The 27,253-nt window shown below is 41.4% G+C and overlaps 1 protein-coding gene across 2 annotated transcripts in view; it reads right to left on the bottom strand.

The window, feature by feature from the left end:
- Positions 1-27,253, bottom strand: part of Hook3 (hook microtubule tethering protein 3) — a 95,345-nt gene that overhangs the window by 26,901 nt on the left and 41,191 nt on the right. For both annotated transcript variants that reach the window (XR_015048674.1, XM_021170331.3), the window contains exons 7-15: positions 25,579-25,641; positions 24,309-24,392; positions 22,988-23,151; positions 21,779-21,919; positions 20,791-20,992; positions 19,316-19,426; positions 18,607-18,694; positions 11,058-11,127; positions 8,889-9,029 (exon numbers count right to left, since the gene is read on the bottom strand). Coding sequence is in view for 1 of the 2 variants with exons in the window: in XM_021170331.3 (XP_021025990.1) it covers positions 8,889-9,029; positions 11,058-11,127; positions 18,607-18,694; positions 19,316-19,426; positions 20,791-20,992; positions 21,779-21,919; positions 22,988-23,151; positions 24,309-24,392; positions 25,579-25,641 (1,064 nt within the window). In the remaining variant the exon portion in view is untranslated. The remainder of the gene's footprint in view (positions 1-8,888; positions 9,030-11,057; positions 11,128-18,606; positions 18,695-19,315; positions 19,427-20,790; positions 20,993-21,778; positions 21,920-22,987; positions 23,152-24,308; positions 24,393-25,578; positions 25,642-27,253) is intronic.

Genomic DNA, 27,253 nt, shown 5'->3' with positions numbered 1-27,253 from the left:
GTGTATCTTTTCCCCTTTGGTGGTCATACTGATTTCACCCAGAGCATCATTGGCAAACTATGGACTCAGTTGTAACTCTAATAACACAGGCACAGTTGGTTGTAGCAGCATTGTGTACATGCAATAGCACAGGCACAGTTGGTTGTAGTGGCACTGTGTACATGCAATAGCACAGACACAGTTGGTTGTATTGACACTGTATAACTGCAATAGCACAGACACAGTTGGTTGTATTGACACTGTAAAACTAATGGCACAGGCACAGTTGGTTGTATTGACACTGTAAAACTAATGGCACAGGCACAGTTGGTTGTATTGACACTGTAAAACTAATAGCACAGGCACACTTGGTTGTATTGACACTGTAAAACTAACTGCAATAGCACAGACACAGTTGATTGTAGCAGCATTGTGTAACTGCAATAGCACAAGCACAGCTGGTTGTAGTGATACTGTGTAACTGCAATAGCACAAGCACAGCTGGTTGTAGTGGCACTGTGTAACTGCAAAAGCACAGGCACAGTTGTAGTGATACTGTGTAACTGCAAAAGCACAGGCACAGTTGGTTGCAGTGGCACTGTGTAACTGCAATAACACTGGCAGTTTCTTATCATAAGTAAAGATTATGTCCATATTATTTTTTGTATTATTTATAATTTCACTCTGGGGCTGGTAGAGCACTTGTTCCATCTATGTATAAACTAGGCATAGTGGGATATGCCTGTGATACCCAACACTTGGGGGTGAAGGAAGGAAGGTCAGAAGCTGAGGTCATCCCTACGTACAAAGTAAGCTTGAGGCCAGCCTCATATACACTATGAGCCTGTCAAAAAAATCAAACCACACCAAACCTAACAGCCTCACTTTTGCTTTCCTCTCTCCTTCATTGGTTGTTAATCTAAAATGCCACTGTGGACTTTGGGATCTGGACGACCTGAGCTTTCATTTTTAAATCTGCTAACTGAAAACTACTAAATATTCTTTAGCTTCAGCTTCCTCAGTTTTAAGATGGAGTTAATAATACTATTGTAAGGATTATAAAAGGAAATTTTATGACATTTTAGTGATCATCTGGCATACTAACATAATTAATTATTTGCTACATGATACTTCAGAGATCCTTCTGCTAGGGAAAGGAGGAAAATAAATGATCTCTGTTGATGACAAGATACTATACAAAGAAAATCCTGAAGATTATACCAAACACTTTAAAAGCTGCCAAAAAATTTGAGTTAGACAGCAAGATAGAAAAATCAATATCCAAAAATAGTAGCTTTTTTTTTTGTTGTTTTGTAGCTTTTCTTTTTTAAGACAGGGTCTCACTATGTAGTCCTGGCTGGCCTGGGACTCACCATGTAGACCAGGCTGGCTTAAACTCTGAGAGATCCACTGCCTCTGCCTCCTGAGGGCTGGGATTGAAGAAATAAACTACCAAACCCTGCCAATAGGAGTTAATTTCTACACCGATAATGAACTTTCTTAGAAAGAATCCCTAAGTTGTTGAAGTCTCCAGAATACCCAGGACACAACCCATAGACTGTAAGAAGTTTAACAGGCTGGAAGGCCCAAGTGAGGATGCTTCAATCCCACTTAGAGGGGGAAACCAAAGTATCATGGGAGGCAGAGGGAGGGAAGGATCTGGGTGGGAGAGGGGAGAGGGAAGGAAAAGAGGGAGCAGGATTAGGTATGGGGGGCAGGAGAATAAGTGGAAATATGCAGCTTCTGGGGGTGGAAGATGAGGGGATCCTCTAGAAAATCCCAGAGACCTGGGAGGTAAGAGACTCTCAGGAGTCAATGGGGATGACTGTAGCCGAAAAGCCCAATAGTGGGGAGAGGGAACTTGAAGAGTCCACCTCCATTAGACAGACAGTGCTCCAAGTGGAAGGACAGGGTTACCAATCCACAGTCAAATTTTCTGACCCAGAATTGTTCCCATCTAAAAGAACTAAAGGGAGATGGAGAGATGGCTCGGGGGGGGGGGGGGGGTAAGAGCATGGGCTGCTCTTCCAGAGGTCCCAAGTTCAATTCCCAGCAACCACATGGTGGCTCACAACCACCATAATGAGATCTGACGCCCTCTTCTGGTGTATTTGAAGACAGCTACAGTGTACTCATAAATAAAATAAATAAATCTTAAACAAAACAAAACAAAACAAAATCCTGAAGGGACAAAAATGGAGAATACACTGAAAGAAAGTCTGTTCAGTGACTGGCCCAACTTGGGAGCCATCTCATGGGGAGCACCAAGGCCTGACACTATTACTGATGCTATGGTGTGCTTACAGTCGTGAGCCTGGCATGGCTGTACTCTCAGAGGCTCTACCAGCAGCTGACTGAGAGACTCAGAATCTTACACCCAACAATTGGACTGAAGTCGGGGACCCCTATGGTTGAATTAGAGGAAGAATTGAAGAAGCTGAAGGAGAGGGCGACCCCATAGGAAGACCAGCAGTCTCAACTGACCCGGACCCCAGTAGCTTCCAGAGACTGAGTCACCAACCAGGCAGCACACTGGTCCGAGGCCCTGACACATATATAGCAGAGGTCTACCTGGTCTAGCCTTAGTTGGAGAAGATGTGCCTAATCCTGGAGAGACTTGAGGCCCCAGGGAAGGGGGATGTCTGGAGGGGGTAGGAGGAGCACCCTTTGAAGGCAAGGGGGAGGAGGAATGGGATGAGGAACTGAGGGAGGGGAGAGCACAAGGGAGGGGCAATCGCTAGAATGTAATCAAATAAAATAATTAAATAAAATTTAAAAAAGAACCCAGAACAGAAATTCCAACAGCTGCCACATTCCCTGACGTGATTCGCAAACCAAACCCCAGACATTTCTAGGAATAAAGCTAACCAAGAATATAAAATACCTACAGAGTCAAAATTACTAAGGACAGAAACTGAAGATTCAAAGAAGATGGGAAGAGCTTCCATTTGATGGAATTAATATTGCTATGCTTTCCAAAGTATCCAAAACAAGTGTGGATTCAATGCAATTCCTGTCAAAATTCCACTGGTATTATCCATACAAATAAAGGGACCAATGCTGGTGGCATTTCTCATGTGATTAAAACAACTGGAGAGTTCTAACAACAACAAAAAAATAGCGGAGTTGGGGTATAACTAGACATACCCAACGATGTAAAAGACGTTCCAGAAATGCGTGCTCAGTCAAGCAACTCTGGACACAAGATCAGGATTCTTGGCAACAAAGACAACTTGTAAAACTAATGGTCCCAGAGAAAGGTATCTGCATGTGGAAGAACGAAACTCCATGCAAACATCCATTCAAAGTGAGTCAAAGACCCTAAGATTTGCAACTTGAAAGCTATTATAAGAAAACACAGGGAAAACAGGACAAACAGTATCCCTGGCATAGGCAGGAAGGTCCTCAACAGGAGAACAAGACTTCAGGAGGCAAAAGGAAAGAACTGACAACTTAGAGTGTATCAAATAAAAGAAAACATGAACAGGAGGCCTATGCAATGGGAGAAACACTTTGTCAGCTATTCATATGACAAGAATTAACGTGCAGCAATTTATAAAGGATTAAAAGAAACCTTAACCAAAATCAAGTAACCAAATCATTAAAAAACAGAAAGTCCCCAAAGAACAAATGCTGGAAAATCTGTCTTTTATTTATTTATTAGTTTTATGTTTATGGGAGTTTTACTGGAATGTATGTCTGTGCACCACATGTATTCAGTGCCCACAGAGGCCCAAAAGAGGGTGTGAGATTTCCTGGCTCTGGGACTGGAGTTATAGCCTCGGTTAGATGGGAGTCACAGTCAGTATACAATTATGTTTATCACAGCACTGTTCACAAAGCTAATATTAACAGCATAGGTGGCCAACAATAGATGAATAGATAAAGAAAACATTGAATAAGTACATTTTACTCAGCCAAAAAGAATAATGAAATTTGTCATTTGTAAGATGGGATTGGAGGATACTGTGTTAAGTGGAACTAGAATAGAGACTGCTTTTAAGAACTAGGAAAGGCCCAAGGGATGTGTGTGCCCTGGATAGAGTGGGATGGGGGGCAGCATGACATATTGGGGTGAGAGAGATGGCTCAATGGTTAAGAGCACTGACTACTCTTCCAGAGTTCAATTCCCAGCAACCACATGGTGCCTCACAACCATCTGTAATGAGATCTGGTGCCCTCTTCAGGGTGTGTCTGAAGACAGCAACAGTGTCCTTATACAAAACAAACAAACAAACAACAAAACAAAACAAAAAACATGATATTTAAATATAAAAATGCTATAGCAGTGTTGTGGATAGCCCTGGTGTTGCTTATATTTTGATGGTAATTCCGCTCTGCTGGAAGAGGCTGTGAACAAGGAATGACTTAGGTGACTTAGGAAAGCCTCAGGTGACTTCTTGTGAACCATCCCCTAATGAATAAAGGAGCCAATCACTGGGTTGGAGAGGGGAAGAGAGGAAGCAGAAGAGAGTTAGGTCCTTTTGGACAGGGATAGCGTGAGGACAAGATGTAGCTACAAATGTCTCCTGGTTTCAATGTCGGGTCCATCAGGATTCGCCTCCAGAGGATTTAGATTTAAGAAGACTTACAAGATTAGGATTTTAGTTGTTGTGCCCAGAGACTGAGTTACTGTTGTTTCTGAACTAAGTTTGTGTTGTGTTTTCCTTCACGTGGTGGCTCACCTGGGTTCAAGAGAGAAAGGTATGGTGGCAAAGCGTGGGTTTGCCTGATGTGCGCCACAGAGACTGTGGGGTATCTGAAGCATTGGGCTGGCATGGTAGTGACCTGCCAGTGGAGAGATTCTGTAGCTCTGAGTCAGAGTCTCTGCAGGATAAGAACTGGCCGGCGCTGGGGCTGAGGATAGCAGGGTGTAGCATGGGAACTTGCCATTCTTTTTTAGTATTTCCTGCAACATAGTGTAACCTACAGATGTGGGAACTAACATGTGATAATAATAATGTAATAATAATGATGATGATGTCACAGAAAACTAAGTCATTTGTATAATATAGGCACAGTATAAAAACTACCTGCTCTGTTTCATGAAAAGAAAAGAATAATTAGTATGTATGGGAGAAACAATATAAAAGAATTATGGATGTTTTCCCTACTAAAATAAAATTTAGAGTAGGAAGAAGCAGATCTGATCAGAATGGGTAAAATACAGAGACCAATGAGTGCAACTCAAGATACTTCCATAGTCTTCTCTAAGTTCCTTTTCTCTGTGTTCTACTCTTTCTAAGCTCCCATTGCGAAAGACAGCACATATTTCAGACCTGGAACTTGGGGAGTCAAGCTGGACTGAGCTGGAAGGCGGCTCCCTGAAGACTAGGTCTCAGCATCAGAGGTAGTGTGCCTACCTGAGTGAGAAGGCGATCAGCAGTCCTAGCCAACTGTGAAGCCTGGAAACCACAACAATGACAGTGACAGTGACAGGCCTAGGGGGAATAGCCCTCGGGATGCACCACTGGCACTTTAGCTTGGTGTGACCAAGAGCTGTGCAATTGGAGCTGAGGTCTAGTCAATGTGAACTCGCTGTAAGTCTAGGCAACTACCTGTTGCTGGAGAGGTTATAGAGGAGAGCCTATTGCTGCCATTTTTCTATCTTAATTAACTTCTAACTGAAATTCTGTTCCCACAGGTAAGTGAAGCTCTCACCTTATCCAAGAACCTTCATTTTAAAAGTAGATGGAGACTACTACAGTGGTTCACAACTGATCAAAGTACAAAGAATAAGTAGCCATGGGGTGCCCAACCTATTAGTACATCTACAAGGCAACCCCTTCACAGAACATTAAGGTTAAAAAGAGCATTGAAAGACTTTAAGTGCCAGAAGACCAGGGTGCCTTCTGTGGTACAGATCTTCTAGAAACTACATCTGTCTATTCATGAAATCCTCCACTCTGTACCCATGACATCTCAACAGTAGAGTTGCCTAAACAAAGACCTGAACAGTAACGCCATCAGTTGACATGCCACTGTGAGTACGAAATGTCATAAGGCCTCACCCCAGAGGAAGCGCTACAGGCCATCTAGGGCTGCTGAATGGGGGAATTGCTTTTCTTCAGTGCAGTGCCCACTTTCTGACCCTTGCTAGATTATCCAATCCCAAGCGGGCAGCCCTAACCATGTGCACATAAGAACAATGCTAAATGGACTCAGTAGGTTTGTATACACATGTGTAATAATAGTGATTATAGAAGAACAGGTCATGGATTTGAGAGGGGGATATGGCAGGCATTGGAGATGGAAAGGGGAGGATGGTGGGAAATGACGTAAATGCAGTACTTGTGTATGAAAAGAAAAAAGCTGAGGTGTTGGGGAGATGGCTCAGTCAGTGGTTAAGAGCACTGGCTGCTTTTTCAAAGGACCTGGGTTCAACTCACAACCATCTGTAACTTTAGTCCCAGGAAACCTCATGTCCTCTCTGGCCTCTGTGGGCAATGCATGCACACAGTGTACAGATATACATATAGGAGAAACACCTACATGCATAAAACAGAAATCAGTAAATCTTTAAAAAAATTTGAAATTAAAATCCTGGGAGACAGCCACATTGATGACACAGGCATGAAGAGCACAATTACATGTCAGCTCAATAGGAGACTGATATAGCTGTCTCCTTAGAGGCTCTGCCAGTGCCTGACAAATACAGAAGTGTATGCTCACAGTCATCCATTAGAGGGTGCACAGGGTCCCCAATGAAGGAGCTAGAGAAAGTACCCAAGGAGCTAAAGGGGTTTGCATCCCCATAGGAGGAACAACAATATGAACTAACCAGCAACCCTAGAGCTCCCTGGGACTAAACCACCAATCAAAGAAAATACACGGAGAGACTCATGGCTCTAGCTATATATGTAGCAGAGGATGGCCTAGTTGGTCATCAACGGAGGGAGAGGCCCTAGGTCTCTATGAAGGTTCTATGCCCCAGTATAAGGGAATGCCAGGGCCAGGAAGTGGGAGTGGGTGGGTTGGGGAGCCGGGGGGAGGGGGGAGAGGATAGAGGATTTTCGGAGGGGAAACTAGGAAAGGGGATAATACTTGAAATGTAAATAAAGAAAATATCTAATTTAAAAAACCAACAACATGTCAGCTCAAAAAGAAAAAAAAAGAAAGGAAGGAAGGAAGGAAGGAAGGAAGGAAGAAAGAAAGAAAGAAAGAAAGAAAGAAAGAAAGAAAGAAGGAAAGAGAAAAGGGAAAACAGTATTAGGTCTGTCAGTTAAGAAAGCCAGATGTGGTGGTGCACCTTTAACCCCAGCACCCTGGAGGCAGAGGCAGAGGCAGAGGCAGAGGCAGAGGGGCAGAGGGGCAGAGGGGCAGAGGGGCAGAGGGGCAGAGGGGCAGAGGGGCAGAGGGGCAGAGGGGCAGAGGCAGACGCCCACTCGCCAGCAAGTAAGATGCCACAACAGGATCCTTCTGCAACACGTTTATTGGGAGAGCATGGACTGTGTAGGGGAAAGACCCCGAGCCCCAGAAATGGTGCTGCTTATATAGGCCTAGGAGTGACATGTCCATACCTGATTGGTTATGTTTTCAGTACCTCATTAATAGGCCTCGGGCCAGGCAGTGACTTGGCAAAAAACTCTATGGCACATGCGCACATTGGTTGTTTACCCATATTCATGGGCATTGGCTTACTGAAACCAGCGCCATCTTGTAATGGCGTTTGTGGCTTCCCACATCTCCCCCTTTTTTATTTAAATAAAATGATGCTGAACTAGGCCTATGCAATTATGTTCATCTGTCACGGCTCCTGTTTTAGGTCGTTCCTTTGTGTCACAGCCTTACCTGTCAGAGGGGTGGAGGGGCAGGGGGCAGAGAGGCAGAGGCAGAGGCAGAGGCAGAGGCAGAGGCAGAGGCAGAGGCAGAGGCAGAGGCAGAGGCAGAGGCAGAGGCAGAGGCAGGCAGTCTGAGTTTGAGGCCAGCCTGCTCTATAGAGATAGTTCTGGGACAGCCAGGGCTATGAGAACAGGAGGGGGTAGGAGGAAAGGGGAGGGGAGGGTATGGGAAAAGAGAGGAGGTTAAATTTTCCAAAAGGAAAAGGAAGAAAAGTCATGACGGAGTATAAAGTAAACCATCAGAAGAAGCTAATTTTATAGTAACTGACTTCGAAAAACTGTGAAACACTAAGACAGAAAATTTACAAGCAGAAAAGCAATTTTCTTGTTAATCTGACATTTTCTATATTTTCAAAATAACTCCTTTTAAGGCCCTTTTACATTAGGGAAAAAGACTTTGTCAGTTCAACTCCACACCAGCTGACCCTTCCAAACCTTACCCTGTGAACTGCAATTGATGTGAAAAAGTACAACTGTATCAGATATTTTTAATCCTCTCCATATTTTTTTTAAAGCCAGGGATGGTGGTACAGGCCTTTAATCCCAGCAGAGGCAGGCAGTTCTCTAGGCTCCCAACTAGCCAGGACTCTATACTAAAACCCCAGGTCAAACAAACAAATAATCTTAGAAAGAAACATAATAGCTGAACTAAGATGTCACCAATAGACATGTCAAAGTGGGCGGGGAAAAGCCCACACACAAGGCCTCAGCTTCCACAAAGAGCTACAGACAACCAAGTAAGCTGGGTGGGAGAGGTGGCCCCTCAGGGAGGAGCACACCAATTGGTACAGTGACAAATGTTCAGCCTTGAAAAACATACATACAAGCAACGAGGTTATATTAAGACCCATATACGTATAATCATATACATGTATACATATAATAACAATTAATGAAAGAGGAGGCCCTGAAGGTGAGAGGGAGCAGGAAGGAGGGGGAGCAGGAGGGAGGGGAAATCAGAACTGTTGTAATTATTCTCAACAAATGAATCCCAAGCCTTTCTTGAAAAATACCAAAACCAAGGCACAGGAAGAAGCTATGGCTGGCCACTCCACCTGCACACTCTACCTGTTCTCGGTCTCCAGCTCATTCTTGCGTAGATTTGCATCATCTAGAAGGCTCTGCAATAAGGCAATTTTCTCATTGTCTGAATCCTCTTGATTGAGTTTTAACATCTTATTCTCATGTTGAAGACGAATAAGTTTCTCCCTGAATGAGAAAAATAAAAGCTGATTATCTGGTTCATTAAGATACTATATGAATCATGAGCCAATTATGATATAGAGTATAAAAACACAGGATACAAATGAAAAATTCAGTGCCTGTAAGAAATTCAGTGCCTTAATAAAAGCAAAAGGTATAGCCTTTAGAAACTAAACTCCTTCTAGAATGTATACTCTGAAGTAACAGTTTCTGTGTATGCTGACAAATGATAAAAAAAATTCCAAGCCCTATTTCCTTTCTTATTTATATATTTAAACTATGAACATATGACTGTAACTGTATAGTGTAAAATGACTGTTACTGAAACTAAATCCTCTAATTCTATGTATTTATTCATACAAACAAACATTTGTTTTTCAAAAGAAACTGCTACTTGCTAGTTACACTTAAAACTCCACAATCTTTTAATACTATATCTCAAAAATTTAAATGACACAGTACTAAAATATATAAATTAATTATTATTTGTTTAGATAATCTGTTTCAAGATTTTAAAAAAGGATTTATTTATTTATTTATTTATTTATTTATTATTATATGTAAGTACACTGTTGCTGTCTTCAGACACACCAGAAGAGGGCATCTGATCCTATTACAGATGGTTGTGAGCCACCATGTGGTTGCTGGGATTTGAACTCAGGACCTTTGGAAGAGCAGTCAGTGCTCTTAACCACTGAGCCATCTCTCAAGCCCTATTTCAAGATTTTAATAATTGTTTTTGTCAAGACAGGATTTCTTTGTGTAGCCCTGGATGTCTTGGAACTAGCTCTACAGACTAGGTTGGCCTTGAACTCACAAAGATTTGCTTGTCTCAGCTTCTCAAGTGCTAGGATTAAAGGTGTGTGCCACCATGGCATGGCAAGCTTTTAATATGTTAATAGTTATCTGCTTTGTAAAAATACCTTTCTGTATATTGTTAGGTATTTCCTTAAGGGTTTTTTTTTTTTTTTTTTTTTTTTGCCAGAAAAACAAATTTTCAATGAAAAGATGGGCACATTTCTACATATTCTGCTACTTTGTTTCAAAACCTTTTTCTCCCCACTTTTTACATTGTTTGAGGATTTTAGTTCCTCCAAAACTCTTAACATTGGTGAAAAATATCAACTGTTAACTCACTGTCCGTGACATATGCCATAAAGTTTTCATCACCTTATAGTTTCATTATTCCTATTAGCTCTTCAGGATATTGAGACTACTTTAGTCATAGCTAAACACATGCAGAAAAAAATAACAGGTCTGAGTCAATGCTCCTTTCTAACTTAACAATCTCTAACCAACAGGCTTCCTTAGCTGCTGCTGAGGGAAAGGATCAGCCATTTACATATAAATAACTGCAAAGAATAAGGATGCATTCATTCAAAGAATTCACTTGTTTTCAGAAACAAGAGAAAAGTAAAAGATCACGGGCTGGGGAGGGGCTGATGGCCTCCATCAGGATTCCAGGATGGAGAGAGGGAACAACCCCCCAGCAATGGTGAGGATTCATCATCACCTTCTGTACACTTGGTTCCCCTCCTCTCACCTTCCATTTGTACACATAATGCTAGGATGTACTGTAGGACGCGAAAGCTCTAAGATGCTAGGTCTAAATATACGGTGAGGAATACTGAAGGCAGAGTTGTTACAGATGGGGACAGCTTGTTTGCAGCAGTACACCTTTATGAGACCAGTCCTAGTGGTTGATAGATAGATCTTAATAACTGATTATGTATTAGGATGATGGCTAAGACACAGCCTTTGCCTTGGTTATTTTCATGATGTCTTCAGAGGATCCAAGAGTGGGATATGTGAGTTTTCTTTTGTAGTGTGCAAGACTGTCCTACCCAAGTGAAAATAATTAGTTCTCCAGTCAAGTTAAAAAAGCTTCTAACATGCCTAAAACATGGAAATTTAATGCTGAGTGAGTTCAGGCTGAAATGTATGTCAATAAGAGGAGCTAGTTCTGTGGACACTGGAGAGTAAGGGCTCTGCAAGGGTATTGTGCTGAGTGACTGCCACTACCATTCTCCTTACCTGATTTCCGGTGTAACAATCTCTGCTGCAAGGCTGTCTGAAGATTCCTGGCTTCCCAGAGGCATTAACCCTATAAACACAAGGAGAGGCAGACAAAGTCAACAAAGCACAACTACCTCCTTTGCTTAAGATGCAGTGTCTGCAGGAAGCACTACCCTGAATTTTAACACCTAAAAAACAAAAACAAAAACAAAAAAACCCTCTGTTTTTTTTGGGGGGGGGGGCGTTGGGAGTTGTTATTTGTTTTGTGGTTTTGGTATTTGAACCAGGCTCTGTGGATACTAGGCAAAAATCAACTAATTTTCTCAAGTAAAGACCAAGTTTTAGTAGCCTTACAAAATTAATTTATTGTTATAACAATTTTAATGGTATAAATACATACAATTAAGTGCATTTCAATGTTATCCAACTATTACCATTATCTGTTTTCAACTATTTAAGAACTGAAACAGAAATTCTATAACTACTGGGCACGCTCTCTCCCTGCCTGTAATTCCCTGGTAAACCCTCTTCTACTTTTCATCTGTCTGGGTCAATGAGTCGCCTTGCAGACAGACATGTACGCAGAATCGTGTATTGGTCGTTTTTTACTTAGTTAACATATTACAGCACTTCTGCAGAACTTTCTTCTTTTTACTGATAATATTCCAGTGTATGCATTTATTGTGTTTAATTTGTTGATGGATGCATATTATTTCTACTTAGTAGTAATTGTGAATAATGCTATGTGCATATATATGTGCACAATTATCTGACTGTATCCACTTTCAGTTCTTTTATTAATGTACTTAGAAGAGGAACTAGTGAATCACATGTAAACTTTATGTTTGAAACAAGCTATCAAACTTATTTCTATAACACTGCCCCATCCTGCCTGTAATGCATAATGGTTTCAACTTCTCCCAGCCAATTCCAATCAATGTTTATTTTCCTTTGTTTGCAGTCATGGTGGTAGTGGGAGGAGCACTGGCCTCACTAGTTTGTGTAATGAATTGATCTGTCTTTTTCTAGTGACCAACAATATCACTATTTCTTGTGGGTTTTGGCCATCTGTTAATCTTCTTTGGAGATATATAGTTCCTTCTATTTAACTCCTTTGTTCATATGTGAAATGGGTTTTATTTTTTATAATTATTCAATTTTCTTCCATTATTCTGTGTAGTCTCTGTGTATATATATCCCGTGTCCATGTATATGTCTGAGATCATGCGCAGAAGTCAGAAACTGACCTCAATTGTCTTCCTCAATCACCTGCACTTTCTATATGTTTGTGTATATATGTTTCTATATATGTAAATGTGTTCTAGGAACCTGAAGTGGCCAGAAAAGGGCATTGCTCTTCTAGTTGCTTTTTTGTTTGCTTGGTTTTTCAAGACAGGGTTTCTTAGTCTGACACTGGCTGTCCTAGAACTTGCTCTGCAGGCCAAGCTGGCCTCTAACTCAGAGACCTGCCTCCTCTGCCTCTCTCGTGCTTGGATTAAGTCATGTGCCACCACTGCCTGGCATATTTTTTTGTTTGCCTTGGATTCTCTGGAACTTGAGTTACAGATGGTTGGGAGCTTGAAGGGAATCAAACCCAGGTCCTCTGGAAGAGCAGGCAGTACTCTTAACCACTGAGCCATCTCTCTAGCTCACTACTTTATATTTTGAGATAGGATTTCTCACTGAGTATCAAGCTCACACTCAGGTCCTCATATTTCCATAGTAAGCTATTTAACCACTGAGCTATCTTCTCAGCCCCTGGATATTAAATCAAATATTTGAAAATACTTTCTTCCATTTTGTAGATTACCTCTACTCAGTTGAAGGTGATTTTTTTGGTGCATTAAAACTTTCAATATTAATAAAGTCCCATTCAATCATCTTTTATTTTGTTGCGCATGCTTTTGGCACCAATTGCAGGGGATCACTGTCAAACTAAATGTGATCAGAATGTTTGCCTACATGGTGAGGTTTATATTTAGGTCCTTTGGGTCAATTTCATTCTTCTGCATTTGAATACACAATAGGCAATCTATTTTCTCTTTGCGGCCTGCTCCCTTTTTTCCTAAGTGGTCTGGCTAGAAATGCTAATATTACCTTGAAGAAAAGTGGTGATGGCAGATACCTTCATTTTCTTTTTAGTTGCTATGCCCACTCCAGTGAAGTCTGCCTGTCAAGGTCAAAAGGCCTGGAGGCAGTCATGAGGCAAAGAGTTTCAAGGAAACTCAGCCTCCTGGAACCTTGGCATTCTCATAACCCATATACTCAAACCCTATCCCCGCGTTAGTATGGTGTATGCTCTCTTTCAGTACTGTTTTATTATAAGTGCCTTTAAAGATTGAATTCTGACATAGGTAAGCCTCCACCAGTGTTCAAACGTCCTAGAAAATCCTTGAAGCAGATGAGCTTGGAATTCAGTAGGAATTCAGTGAGAAGGTTACCTATTCAGTAACATTCAAATTTACTTCTAGTAGAGAAGGTGAAACTAATTAATTAGGCATTAGAAAGAATGGAGCTGGAATAGCTCAGGGCTGGTCTGCAGAGTGTTTACTTGGGACAATAGCCAGTCTTCACAATGGCCTAGTGACTAGGTGGGTTTACCATGAAAGAGTTAGGGAATCCCCTGAGACAGGTTTCTTCACTAGGCCCAAAGAAACAGCATAATCAGGCATTTACTAAGAGCCCCTGGTGGTGGCCTTAACAATAGACTAGCATTACACCTGGCTCCCTTCTTAGTGGTAAGCAGCAGCCTGGTCCCTGCCATGTTTTGATGTATACATTCCTTTTGTTTTGTGTCACTGTAACTCTGAGGATATGTCACATGGTTTCTTGTTATTTTTCTGTATAAAAAGTTTGATGCTTGATTTGACAAATTACACTCAGATTCAACACACTCTCTCGTGTCCAGTCTGTTTGTCATCCCCACACCCACCGGCTCTATGCCCATTTGTCTGAGACCTTGATTCGCATGGATTGAGGAGGGCCCAATGAGCCCAGTCTGTGGCACCTAGTCTTGGAGGAAAAACTTCCATTCTTTCACCACTGAGGTTTTCTAAATGTTTCTTTATCATGTGCAGGAAACTTTTTTTTACTTCTGGCATTCTGAGTTTTTAAAATTAGGAGTACATGTTAGACTTTGTCAGATGCCTTTTCTGTACAAGCTGAAACTACTTCCCCTTCGTTTGTTAATGTGGCTGACACTGAGCAATATGTCTATTCCTGAAGGAGTTCTACAGTGTGCACCTTTCCAACTCCTATTCGGAACCCTACTGCAAGCCTTAGCTAGTACAGCCAGACTCAAAGGAGATTAAATAAAGGTATACACATAGAAAAGGGGCAAGTCTAAGATCCATATTTGCAGATGATAGCACTCTACATAAGAACAGACCTTAGCACATGCCTTTATTCCCAGTACTCGGGAGGCAGAGGTTGGTGGATCTCTGTTAGTTCCAGGCCAGCACAGCCAGAACTGTTAAACAGAGAAACAAAACAAAACAAATTCACCACTCCCCCAAACCCAAAGAACACCATCAGCACCACCACCACCACCACCACCACCACCATCAATAACAACAACAGACCTAAAAGTCTCCACCAGAAAACTCACAGACTTTCAGCATCATGGAAAGATAACAGAATTAATACACAAAAATGTGTAGCATTCCTATATACCAATAATACATACACTGAGGGGGAAAAATCAGGGAAACAATTCCATCCACATTACCCTTAAAACAAGCAAAGAAGCAAACAAAAAGCACCTTGCAATAAACATAACCTAGGAAGTGAAAAACTTCTATAATGCAAACTCTGGAACATTGAAGAAATATATTGAATAATGAACTAGAATACAGACTCTAGAAAACACAAGCTTAAGTAAAAAATTTCTGCAGTTACTCAGGTTATAAGACCTATGGTTGGAAAATAGGGCTGCGGCTTTTCTATAACAAAGAAAACAGTTACTGAGTCGAGATGTCAACAGAACAGGAGAAACTCTTTGCCAGCTATATATCTGGTAAAGAGCATCACTTAGAATATATAAAGACCCCCCTGGCAAAGGGCAGAGACACCTTGGTAGTGGTGGTGTTCTCACATGGGCAGGGCAGGTTTGCAGTCCTGTCTTTTGTTCATCCTTGCTGGACTAGTGGCTAAAGCTGTCATATGCCTTGGACTCATAAGAATTAAATTAAATTGAATCAAGTGAAATCTAGGCAGTGTGGCACAAAAGGAGGGAGACAGAGACCTGCATGAGTGTCGCCCACCTGCTGACACTCCATGCAGCAACCCATGGAGGATGTCACCCAGGGGCCTGCCAGTCACATGGCCAGCCTACAGCAGGACTACCACAATGTGCGAGTATGTGGTAGTCAGATGGAAGAGAAAGAGAAAGAGAGCGCTTGAGCATTATGGAGAGAGATGGAACTGGAGACTCAAGGGTAAAGAGGAGTAGCTTATTGTGAGTGCCCAGTCTTGCCACCCAGGGCCATGGTGAAGTCCTGGCCAGGTAGCAGTAGCAGGGGTCAGTGTCTGGATCATATTACCAATTAGAGAACTTGGGGATGTCCCTAGCTGGAGCAGCCAGTGGGGACCACCTGGATATCCAGGGGCTGTGAGTAACTTGCCCCGGCCCTCACTGAATGCATGGCTCTGGAGAGCTGGCTCCATCTCTCACCAGTGGCAGCATGGGAGAGTGGGCCTTGTGCCTCACCCAGGCACCCTTGTGCCTCACCCAGGCAGCACATGGAGCTGGCCCTAATGGCAGAGGTGAGTGTGGGAGAGTTGACCTCGCCACTTGTCTGCTATGGAGTGGCACGGGTGGAGGTGTTACTCCTCCTGCCCCTCACCACTTCTGGCAGTTAAGAAAGCTGCCACAGGGTGTGAGCTCAGGAGAGCTGGCCCTGCCTCTCACCAGGTGCAACACGTGGGAGAGCAGGCCCTGATCCACATCTGGACTGCACAGCAAAGCTGACCAGCTCAGCTACCACCCAGGCCAGGAACAGGGCTCTGAACTGACCTAACGGTTAAGATGTGTGAAAGGGCCAGTCCTGCTGTTCCAAAGATGCAGGATCTCCATGACACAGGGAAACAACAGGAGTCCTGATGAGGATCGAATATTGATGGTGTGTCACAGAGGCCAGAGATATAGAACCAGACCAATGACTCACTGCAATGAACATTTGCAAGTGAAGATGTGAAGACGTGTGGACAGAGGGAAGTACTGTGGGACACACTGTGACATACTATTACAGCTTCCATGGTGAGATGTCTTCTATGCTTTATTGTTTTTTGTTTGTGTTTTATTTTGGGAAAGGCTACAAGGGCAAAGGGTGGACATGAGGAACAAGGAGATGAGTGGGGTGCATGGGAAACTCACAAAGAATTAAAAAGTAAAAGCAGAAAGAATATATAAAGTATATAAAAAGACTAACAGTCAAGAAAACAGACAACCTAACTTAAAAAACTGACTAGCGAATTAAACAGAGAATTCTCAAAACTAAAACAAAGAAAAAAAACCAAAACCAACCAACCAACCAACCAACCAACCAACCAACCAACCAACCAAAATGACCAGTAAATATTTTAAAAAGTGTTCAACATCATTAGGCATCAAAAATGCAAATTAAAATTACTCTGAGATTCTATCTATTCATTGATATCAGACTGGCTATTGTTAAGAAAATAAATGACATCAAATGCTGGTGGTTGGCAAGAGTATGAGGGGCCTTAAGAGGCAACGGGTGGAAATGATCTAAATACAAAGATTTATACATAATGCTATAATGAAACTCATTAGAACACTCCCATATTTTTTATTTTTATTTTTTGAGACAAGGTCTCATTGTGATGCTCTGGCTAGTCTGGATCTCACCATGTAGACCAGACTGGTTTTGAACTCAGAAATCCACCAGCCTCGGCCCTGAGTGCTGGGATTAAAGGTGTGCACCACCACACACCCAGCACATTCACTTTCCTTCATGCCAGGTAAACACAAAACGTTCCTTAATCTTTAGTAACTTACAGTTTAGTGATGAATGAAAATGTCAGTAATCCTGCTAAACATTCAGGTTGTTCTTCAATTTTACTGTTAGAAACTTTTCCTTAATCATTTCTAGAGGAAAAACTACACAAAAAACATTGAACCAGGTGGATTTTATATAGTAAAAGAATAAACGTGGGAGTTTATTAGAGACTGAGCAATGGGGTAAGGTTCAGGTTAGATCATGAAAACTCTGAAAAAACCTAATGTAGAGCTGATGGGGAAAAGAGAAAGAACTTCAGGATACAAAGGGGAAGTGACTACATTAGGAAATGAAGATAACAGCCTTCTCTATTATACACACACACACACATCGTACAAGTGTGTGCATTACATGAGAGTGCATGCTTCTCTCCCCTCGAATATCAGTCATCCTAATGTAGCATGGGAGAACGTGGGCTGTCTGAAGCAGGGCTGTACACCAGGTCGGGTCTGGAGACAGGTCAAGAGGACAAGCAAAGCCAATGGTCTCGCAGCAGTTCCACAGCAGCTGATAGTCAAACGAGGTACACTAGGAAGTGATGTCATGGAGAGGGGACTGAGGAGTGAGAGTGTATGAAAGAGGTAAATGAAGTTCTTAACAGAAGTAAGGAGGGAGACCAAGGCTAGTCAGAAAGCTGTTTCCGGTAACTAACAAGGGCTGGGTTAAGTGTGAAACTTGTCCTAGCCATTACTAGTTGCCTACTGTGCTGACTAAGGGTGGCAGAGGGCACACTGTGAGCTAAGCACTACTCTCTTCCATATGTGTATATTTTTTTCCTTAAACATTTTAAGAATTTGTCAATCTTTTTCCTAAAGACTTACTTTTAATTTATGTGTATGAGTGTTTTGCTTTCGCATATGTTAAGTGCACCATGTGTCTGCAGTGCTGCAGAAGCCAGAAGACAACTGCGGATCCCCTGGGACTGGGGTTGAGTTATGTGCTGGGACCTGAAACCCAGTTATGAGGGGCATCCAGTGCTTGTAGCCAAGCCTTGCCAACCCCAGGGGTAAGTATCTTCATGATTCAAAATCCATTCTACTTTTTGCAGAAATCACTGACTTGGCAAGGTTGATAAACTTTAAAAGAAGCCACGACAGAGTTTTGAGAATGACAGTATCCAGGTTCACAGATGATTTTAACTTGTAAAGCTCAAGAGATTACATAATTGGGTTAAAGATGCTAAGTGAACTCAGTTCCCCAAGCACAGCCCGTTAAGATCTTGGTGAGCAGCTCAAAAACTTAATTTATTTTGCTTTGTCAAATTTTCACTTTCATCTGTTCTCAGAATCATCTCAACATGAATTCAACACGTCACTGAAGACAGGACTTGTCTCCTTGGGTTGGTTATAAAGACTTTTACCAGCCAGGCATGGTAGCGCACGCCTTTAATCCCAGCACTCAGGAGGCAGAGGCAGGCAGAATTTTGAGTTCGAGGTCAGCCTGGTCTACAGAGTGAGTTCCAGGACAGCCAGGGCTACACAGAGAAACCCTGTCTCGAAAAAACCAAAAAAAAAAAAAAAAAAAAAAAAAAAAAAAGACTTTTTTACCTTGAGTCGTGAGCTGCCCCTCCTGAGCCTGCACACAACGCAACTCTTCAATGGTTTCCTTCAGAGAATCTCTTTCTGTTCTTAACCTCTAAAGGAATAGAAAACAAAGGTGAGCGCTGCCAGTTTACTAAGCAGGCTTTATCCAGGAAGAAGATAAACAGTAATGAACACAGGCTTACTTCTAGTTTCGATCTTTTATGGAGAGATTATGGGAGTAGAAACATGAAAAGGCTTGTCTTTTTATTTTCTATTTCGACAATACCAGATATCTTACTGCAAGGCAACACCTTATTCATGCTTAAGCATGAAACACAAAGCTAGCTAGTTTGTCCTTTACTATTTGCTTACCATTCTTTTCATTAAACCAAGATTCAGGATGAAGACTAAATACTCAGACTAAAAAGCAAACTATGCTAAGTAGTGGCAGAACAGTACCCTCCACACCAATTACATGGGAGACAGAAGAGCTACACACATGAAAGGCAGAGGGAAAAGATGTAAGGGGCAATGATAAAAAATATGTGTATATTAAAGAAATGAGAACTGAACTAAAACTGTTCCGTGAATCTTTATTTCTGGGAAAAAGAGGGAACTGTGACTTTAAAGTAGAAAAGTCGATTTGAAAAAGGAATTAATGTAGTCAGAAATGAGTTCTATTCCAGCCTTACTTTCTGCACTCTGAGAAACAGAATGCCTATGACATACTTACATCTTTTTCTTTCTGAAGACCATCAACTTTTTCTTTTAGCCGCTTATATTCAAAATCTAACTTATCTGCTTTCTTTGATTCGTCAGATAATCTATTTTGCAGCTCTACAACCTGATACAAAATATAAAAATGACATAAGAATCTCAATTTTTATAATTTTTATAACTTGAAACATTAGAAATTGTGATCAAGGTGGTGGAATGAAGCTTAACAATAGAGTATATGCGTATTAGTGTGTACAAAGGCCTAATATGCTCAATACCCAGCATAGCCCCTCCAATGTAAACAAAACAGATTTCAGAAAATACACCAGTCTCGTCTACAGGCATATGAAGATCCTATCCTCACCATACTTGAATACGTTTATATAATCCATCTCGCTAACAAAAGGGAGAGAACTAGGAAATAAAGCCTGTCTAGGTAAGTCAGACTCCTGGAGTCATCTAGAAAATGGTAATAATTATCAGAGAATCTATAGGGGCTTTCATTCCTTGTAAGAACGAGATGGAAAGGAAGACAGGAAGAAATACCAGTGAGGGTAAAACTCAGTTACACAGCCCATCTTAGAAGGGGCTAAAACGGCAGTGGGAGATGCATGCAGATGCTGTGGGTAATGAGAGGTACCAACAAGAGGAACCAAGAGCTTTGAGTTTAACAGGAATGGAGAGTTTATTAAAAAGCCTGGCTGTGAAAAGGAAGAACAAGGAGAAAATACCAAGCAGTCTGGGTATGGGCTGTTAGAAAGTGCTAGGACCTTTAACCCTAGCACTTAAGAGGCAGCAGTAAGCAGATCTCTTAAGTTCCAGACACCCCAGGGATACATGTGACACTGTCTCAGGGGACAGGAGAGAACAGATTCCTGCAGGTTGTCCTATGACCTCCACATGCATGCTGAGGCACACCTATGCCCCCTGCAACCAGTAAATAAAGTGTAATAAATCTGAAATAAATATAAAAACAGCTAAGCACCATGTGGTAGTGGGATAACAATGTCCTCCACAGCACATGTATTTGAATGCTTGGTCATCAAGAACTTCTGAAGAAACCACAAGTATTAGGAGGTGTGAATCTGTAAGAGGAAGTGTGTCACTGGTGGACTTTGAGGTTATAGAAGCTCAAGCCAGGCCCAGTGTCACTCTCTCTTCCTGCTGCCTGCAGGTCGGGTTGCAGAGCTCTCAGCTCCTTCTCCTGAACCATCACGTCTCATGTCTGCCCGTGTGTGTGTCACCATGCTCCATGGACTCAGCCTCTGAAACTGCAAGCAATCCCCCAATGAAATGTTCTCTTTTGTTAGAGCTGCCTTGGTCATAGTGTCTCTTTATAGTGACTAAGGCAAATCACAAAAACAAAACTTGGTAGAGTATTCACTTGATTTGACTGAAAGGCCTACACATGATTGCTAATTTAAAAGTTATGTATTGCGATACAGCCCTTGCCATGCAGCACTGAGAAGAATTCTGCTTCTGTTCTCTTACTTGTCTCTTGTATGTCTCAAGCTGACCCCGGGCGGCATTAGCTTTTCTTAATTCTTCCTCCAGACTGACAGTGTTCTGCATGTACATCGTATTCTTTTCTTCCAAGAGCTTAACCTGCCGCCTCAAATCGCCAAGGTCTTCCAGCTTCTTCTTATAAGATTCGACTTGACCTTCTAGTTTAGATACTTTATCAGAAGAGTGTCTAAAACGATGGGAAATCAGTCAGAAACATACCCACAGCTGTACAGCTGTTTCAGACAATGTTAAAATAGTAGACAATACCAGGACTTAACACACATTAAATTCCTTAAACATCCATTGCTTCCTCCTCAGGAGGAGGACGCAAGGCCATCGAGTGAGTCTAAGCAATTGGGTGTGGTGGGTAGCAGACAGATGAAAAGAATTATAAAAATATATAATTAACAGCTCCGAGAGAAATGGGAGTCAGGGGTATGGACTAGTGAGTAGCAGCCCAGAGGTAAGAGAAAACATCCCTAATGGGAAAAGGGACTAAATCACAGCAGTATGTGAATTTCTCTACACACTGCAGTGTTCTTAAACAAAAAGGGATCCCACGAGGACCAGATTGTGAAAGAATGGTGAACAGTGAGTACCACATGGAGAACACGGGAAAGGAAGGAGAAAACTGCCAGCAAAGAAATGAAGCCAGTCTTTATGACACAGACCAAGGGCTAGGAGGGCTCACAGTTATTAAGGAAGAGTAGCAAGAAGGAAGAGCCAGTGCAGACAGCAGTGGAGTGACTGCCATGGGAAACTAACATTTATTTGATACTTATTTCACTATTAATTTAAGTGCTTATAAAGCCATTTAGATACTCATTTACACTTTGTTTTTAAACATGTCTGTGTGCTCAGAGATGCCAGCGTTTGTAACATCTGAGATGGAGCATTGTGTGTTTGCATCTGTGTGTCTGGGAGGTTGGGGGTGGCAGTGAATCTAATATTGCAGCGAAGGGCAACTCTTTACCTGAGAACGTCTATTTCATCCTTTAGAGACTGAGCTTCATCTGCCAAAGTGGTCAGCTCATCGTTCTGCTGCCGAAGCTCGGAGATTTCTTTTTCTAACTCCTCACAGCGGATTCGATAATCGTCTTTGGCTGCTTCTAGTCTGTAGCCAAACAAAATAGATAAAAAAGCACTATTAAGTGTCTCATAATTTTCCTTAGGGAGAAAAGAAAACAAATTTCATTCCTCCTGAGCACGTATCTCACTTCTGTAAGCATAAACTCTACCCAAGTCCTACCTGCCATGAAAACAGGTTTAATCGATGCACAAAGTTCTCACAACAGGAGAAAAGAGCAAAGGTTTCCAAATTTTTAACTAAGAATATATATGAAGAAAAGCTGTATTTAGACCCACCAAACCGAACACCAACCTTCCTTGGAGTTACAAGGCCCTTCCTGTCTACTGTCCAATGTATTTCATGTAGACTACTTACTTTCAATTTTTCTTGTATAAGTATTTAATAAAGAGTTGTAAATTTTATATAATTCAATTGAATTTTTGACTTCATAGTTTTTGCTTTTGGTAAATATTTGACATTATTGTCTTTTAATTCTCCACTTTCTGACAGTATTTTTAATGGTTTAAAATGTAACATTTAAGTTTTTTACTTCCTCTGGAACCCATGTTGGTATGTGACAAAATGCTGAAACTGAACCCAACTTTCTCTTCTGGAGTAATCTGTTTTACTGAAAATTATTTAAAATTGGGAGGTCAGTGTCAATTTCACATTTTATTTTTTTAATTTAAAATTAAAAAAATAACTTTATGAGTATGGGTGCTTTGCCTGCATGCATGTCTGTGTATCACTTGTGTGCCTGGTGTCTGTGGAGGCCAGAAGAGGGTTTTGATCCCCTAGGTCTTCAGTTTTATATATATAGCTTTGATGGAATTTCCTAGATGTGGAGATATTTCATGACGTGTGAGAGATGTTGTTTTATTATACAGCCACTTGGGTCTGCAGTTACCCACACGTCCTAAAACTCTATCTGTGTGTGTCAGAGTTAGATAAGATCTGCTGGAGTTGGGTCCCTTCCTTTACCATGAAGGTTCCGGGGAGTGAACTTAGGTAGTTAGGCTTGGTGGCAAGTACCTTTGCTGTCTGAGCCATCCCGGCACCCTTTATTGTTAGCTTTGAAATTTTAAAACTAGGTTGTAAGGAGTGGCCTTTTACCTGAATGTTTCTTCTTGCAGCTGTTCTAACTGAGTCTGAAGTTGCAAATGTCTTCTTCCTGCTGGACTATTGGGATCTTCTATAGAATCAGATTGATTGAGTCGTTCCATTAGTATCTGATTTTCTGCCAATAAACTACTTTTCTCCTCTTGCAGTGCTGCAACCTGTTGGAATTAGGACTGTGGTTATTCAACCCAAACTCTTGTGAATCACCATTACCAGTTTGCCTACTTTTGAGTATCCCTGGCTGACCTAGAACTCACTCTGCAGACATGGCTGGCCTCCGGCTGCTGCAGACCTGCCTGCCTCTGACTGCTCAGTGCCGCCTCACATTAGTAACCACTCTACTGAAAACATCTACATTATTTTGAATGTTATGCATGCAAAGCAATATCTAAGAGTGAGAATTTAAAAAATTAATTTTGAGAAAGGGTCTTGCTACATTGTTCAGGTACTTCAAATTGTGGGGCTCCAGTGACCCTCCTGCATAAACCTCCGGGGAAGCCGGGATTACTGGTGTAGGCCACCATAGATGGATTTACTTCCTATTTGAAACGAGACTTCATCAAGGATGGTAAAAAAGCACATGGAAAGACAATAATCAATAGTCACCGAGTAAATGCAAATTCAAGCCACAAAATTAGCAAGTCTCATGACAATGGATAAATTTAAAAAGATATTGGCAAGGATAAACACACAAAGTCTCAGATACTGTGATAAGAATACAAAATTCTTAAAACAAAACAAAAAACACTGTGTAAGACACTGATCTGCAGAACCCACAGAGAAAGCCAGACAGGCATGCGTGCTTACAGCTCCAGTGCTAAGGGGCTGTGAAGATAGCTCCTGGAGCTTGCTGACCAGCCAGCCTAGCCGAAACTGCGGGCTTCGAGTCTGTTGAGAGACCCTGTTTCACACGTACAAGGTGAGCAGTGACAGAGCAGCAGGAACCTCAGCATGTTCCTCTAGCTGCTGCAGGCACAGGTAAAGTACCCAGTGCCCAGCAGCACATGCAAATTAGGAGGACTCGCACCACTGCCAAAAGTAGGAGAGCAAGTTTCCTGGCACAAATGAAGACTGAAGCATTGATATTCCTTCTTCTTCTTCTTCTTTTTTTTTTTTTTGCTTCTATATTTGTAATATTCATTTATAATGAGTTTAGTTAAGTTACAGAGCGCATACTCTTCTAATCAGAACCCTATATGCTTTTCTCTCTCTCTTTTTGTAATTAGGATTACACTGTAGTGAAACTGAATCATGTGATCATCCCCAGTGCATCTGACCGTATTTGTGGTGGGACACAGCACAGAGGAGCTCTTACCTGCATATCTAATTCATGGCATCTTTGAGCAATTTCTTCCTTTGCTGACAAAGCTTCATTTAGTTCTTCGGTAGTTTTCTTCAACTAGTTAGAAAGAAAAGTAAGCATAAGAAATATTTCAATACAAAAATGAAGACTTACAGAGGTGTAACACAGAATTAAAATTTTTTTTTATTTCTTGGGAGGTAATGTAGAGGAAATTAAGAACATTCCTGGTAAAGACTGAAAATAAGCACTTTGGGGGGGGGCAGCTTTTTGTTGAGACAGAGTCTCACTATTTAGCAGTGATTAGCCTGAAATTCCCTACATTTACCATACTGGTCTCAAACTCATATTCCCTTAATAAAGTCTAAGTTAGCAAATTGTAAAAACACCGATTAAAATAAAATTTGTCTCTTTATTTCATATATATAAACCTCTTTTTAATAAATATACAAAAACATAAATGTACCAACAACAGCAAAGAAACAATACCACAAAGAGAAAGGCAAATTATAGTTTGGATTGAAATTATATCATGTCCAAAGACTTTCTTATTTAAAATCATGAGCCCAAATTAAGAGAAAGCAAAAGATACAAAGTGCTCATGTAGATAATGGAAACTACAAACCACTGTAACAGTATTTAATTCTTAAAAATACATTGCAAAGTTCCTCTTCAATATAGCTGTTCCCAGCCTCGTGTGGCTGCACACTCCTTTAATCCCAATGCTTTGGAGTCTGAGTCAGGTTGACCTCTGTGAGTCTGAGGCCAGCCTGGCCTATACAGAAGGTTACAGAACAGAAGAAATTCATGACTAGAAAACAGGGATTACTGTAAATTAAATAAATTTGTTTTAAAGTGGGCAATGCAATACTACCATATTTTTTAGTACCACATTATCTCATTCTGTCTGTCTGTCTCTCCTCTGTGTGTGCACGCACACACACACACACATAAATGCATGCAGAAGTCAAAGGACAATTTGATGTGCTGTGCTCTTTCCTTTTACCAATGGTTCCTGAGGAGTAAACTCAGTTTATCAGTCTTGCCAGTAAGCACCCTTACCTCCTGAGACTATAGACTCCCATGCAGTACTACTTTTAATACAAAGTTCAAGCTTAACTATAATGTGTAATATCAGTTAACAAATTAGCTCAAGTTCTTAAATTTAGGCAAAATATAACCATTTTTAATCAAAGTATCCCATTAGCAATTTCAACTGCACTTTCTCACTGGTATCTGAAGTTTACCTGTGTCAATCACTGCATGAGTGAAGATAACTACATACCTGGCGATCGAGATCAACATAGGCATCATGTCCAGCAGAGACAGGAGACTCTTTACTCATTAGCTGAAATTAAGATTTACATGATTACAACAACGAGGCAAAGCTATAGCCTAGGCAATACAAAAAGAATAAGCACTCAGAAATGACTAAAACAACAACAACAAATAAAGCACAAAAGCAAGCAATGGTTTTCTGTGATTAATTTTTCTGACCGATTTTCACTCCAAGCAATGTCTACACTTAAAATTAGACATCTGAATTTTGGCGCTCATTTTCAATGAGAGCCCCAGCTATAAGAATCAAACATAACATATTTTCTTAAACCTTTTTTTCCCCTTGGATATTTTCTTTATAACTTATTCTGATCACTATGTTAAGGGAGTGGCTAGACATTTAAAGGCAGTGACTTTTCAGAAGGAAGAGCAACAGCAAGTGCTTCTTTCATTCTAGATTGTAACTGTGTAAGGGAGTCACGTTCTTCACGGTGTGTCACTGCTAAGCTTCCCGTGCTCTGCAAGCCATCCTAGTTAAACACAGTGGATCACAAAACAGCTGCAGCAACAAAACTCACACAAGAAGTTATTAAAAAAGGACCAGGATTTGTTGGGAAGGAGTTCAGTGAGAAGAGAATGAGAGAGAACAATGGGGAGGGGGCTGCTAAAATGACCAAACTGTGTGCATGTATAAAACCATCAAAGGCCAGGACAGAGAGATAGAAGGACAGAAGTCTCTCAGTGGCACAGTGCTTGCTGAGCATGTGTAAGACCCAGGGCCACAACAGAATTCCAGCAGCAGCAGCAGTAAAATGGATAATGAAATTCCCTTTTTGAAAAATGACAACAAAACCCATTATTTTGTGTGTTAACTTTTAATAACGAACATGCACATCAGTGTTACCCCAAATTAATGACAGTGTGTGTGCCCTCCCCACGTATCTTAGACTCACAGAGTGAGAGAGAGGTTGGGAAGCAAGGCACAGAATTCTAGTCATAAAAGCAGTGCAGAGCGGACTCAAATGCCGCAGTGCTTATGTTCTGTGTGGAGGACAGAAGGGAAGGATGGTTAGAAATATGAAGATGCTACATTGAGAGATCTTTTGATTTCAGCCATCACACTATTGAGAATATTAAAATTTATAAGACACCTTTTGAGTAATAAAAAGTAGTTCCCATGTAGAAGAAAAGTTCCAAATAATATAATAAAAGCTTTTCGGTCACAAGAAACAATCAGTTTGAAAATTCTGAAATATGTGGGAATTAGCTAAGTATACTAGGTACGACCCAGAGGAGTCCAAGTAAAAAAGGCAAATACAGCAACATATGATGCAATTTGTGACAGAGTGCAGGGGACCAGCCTCAGCTGAGGGCAGGTCTGAAGAAGGGCGGATGCAAGAGTGGCAAAGGGAAGGAAGGACCAGACGCGGGAAGTCATCCCCTCCTGAGAGCCGGGACAGAGAGGAAGCACATCTCTGGATATTTACACTCTGACTACTTTGGTCTCTTTCAGGCTTTATTTTTTATTTATTTTTTTTATTGGGTATTTATTTCATTTACGTTTCCAATGCTGTCCCAAAAGTCCCCCACATGCCCCCCCACTCCCACTTCTTGGCCCTGTCGTTCCCCTGTACTGGGGCATATAAAGTTTGCACAACCAATGGGCCTCTCTTTCCACCGAT

Source organism: Mus caroli, unplaced genomic scaffold (assembly GCF_978045245.1).
Source record: "Mus caroli unplaced genomic scaffold, Mus_caroli_1 scaffold_10, whole genome shotgun sequence".
Lineage (NCBI taxonomy): Eukaryota > Metazoa > Chordata > Mammalia > Rodentia > Muridae > Mus > Mus caroli.
Note: the sequence above shows the minus strand (reverse complement) of the source record. Positions and strands in the feature narration are given on the sequence as shown.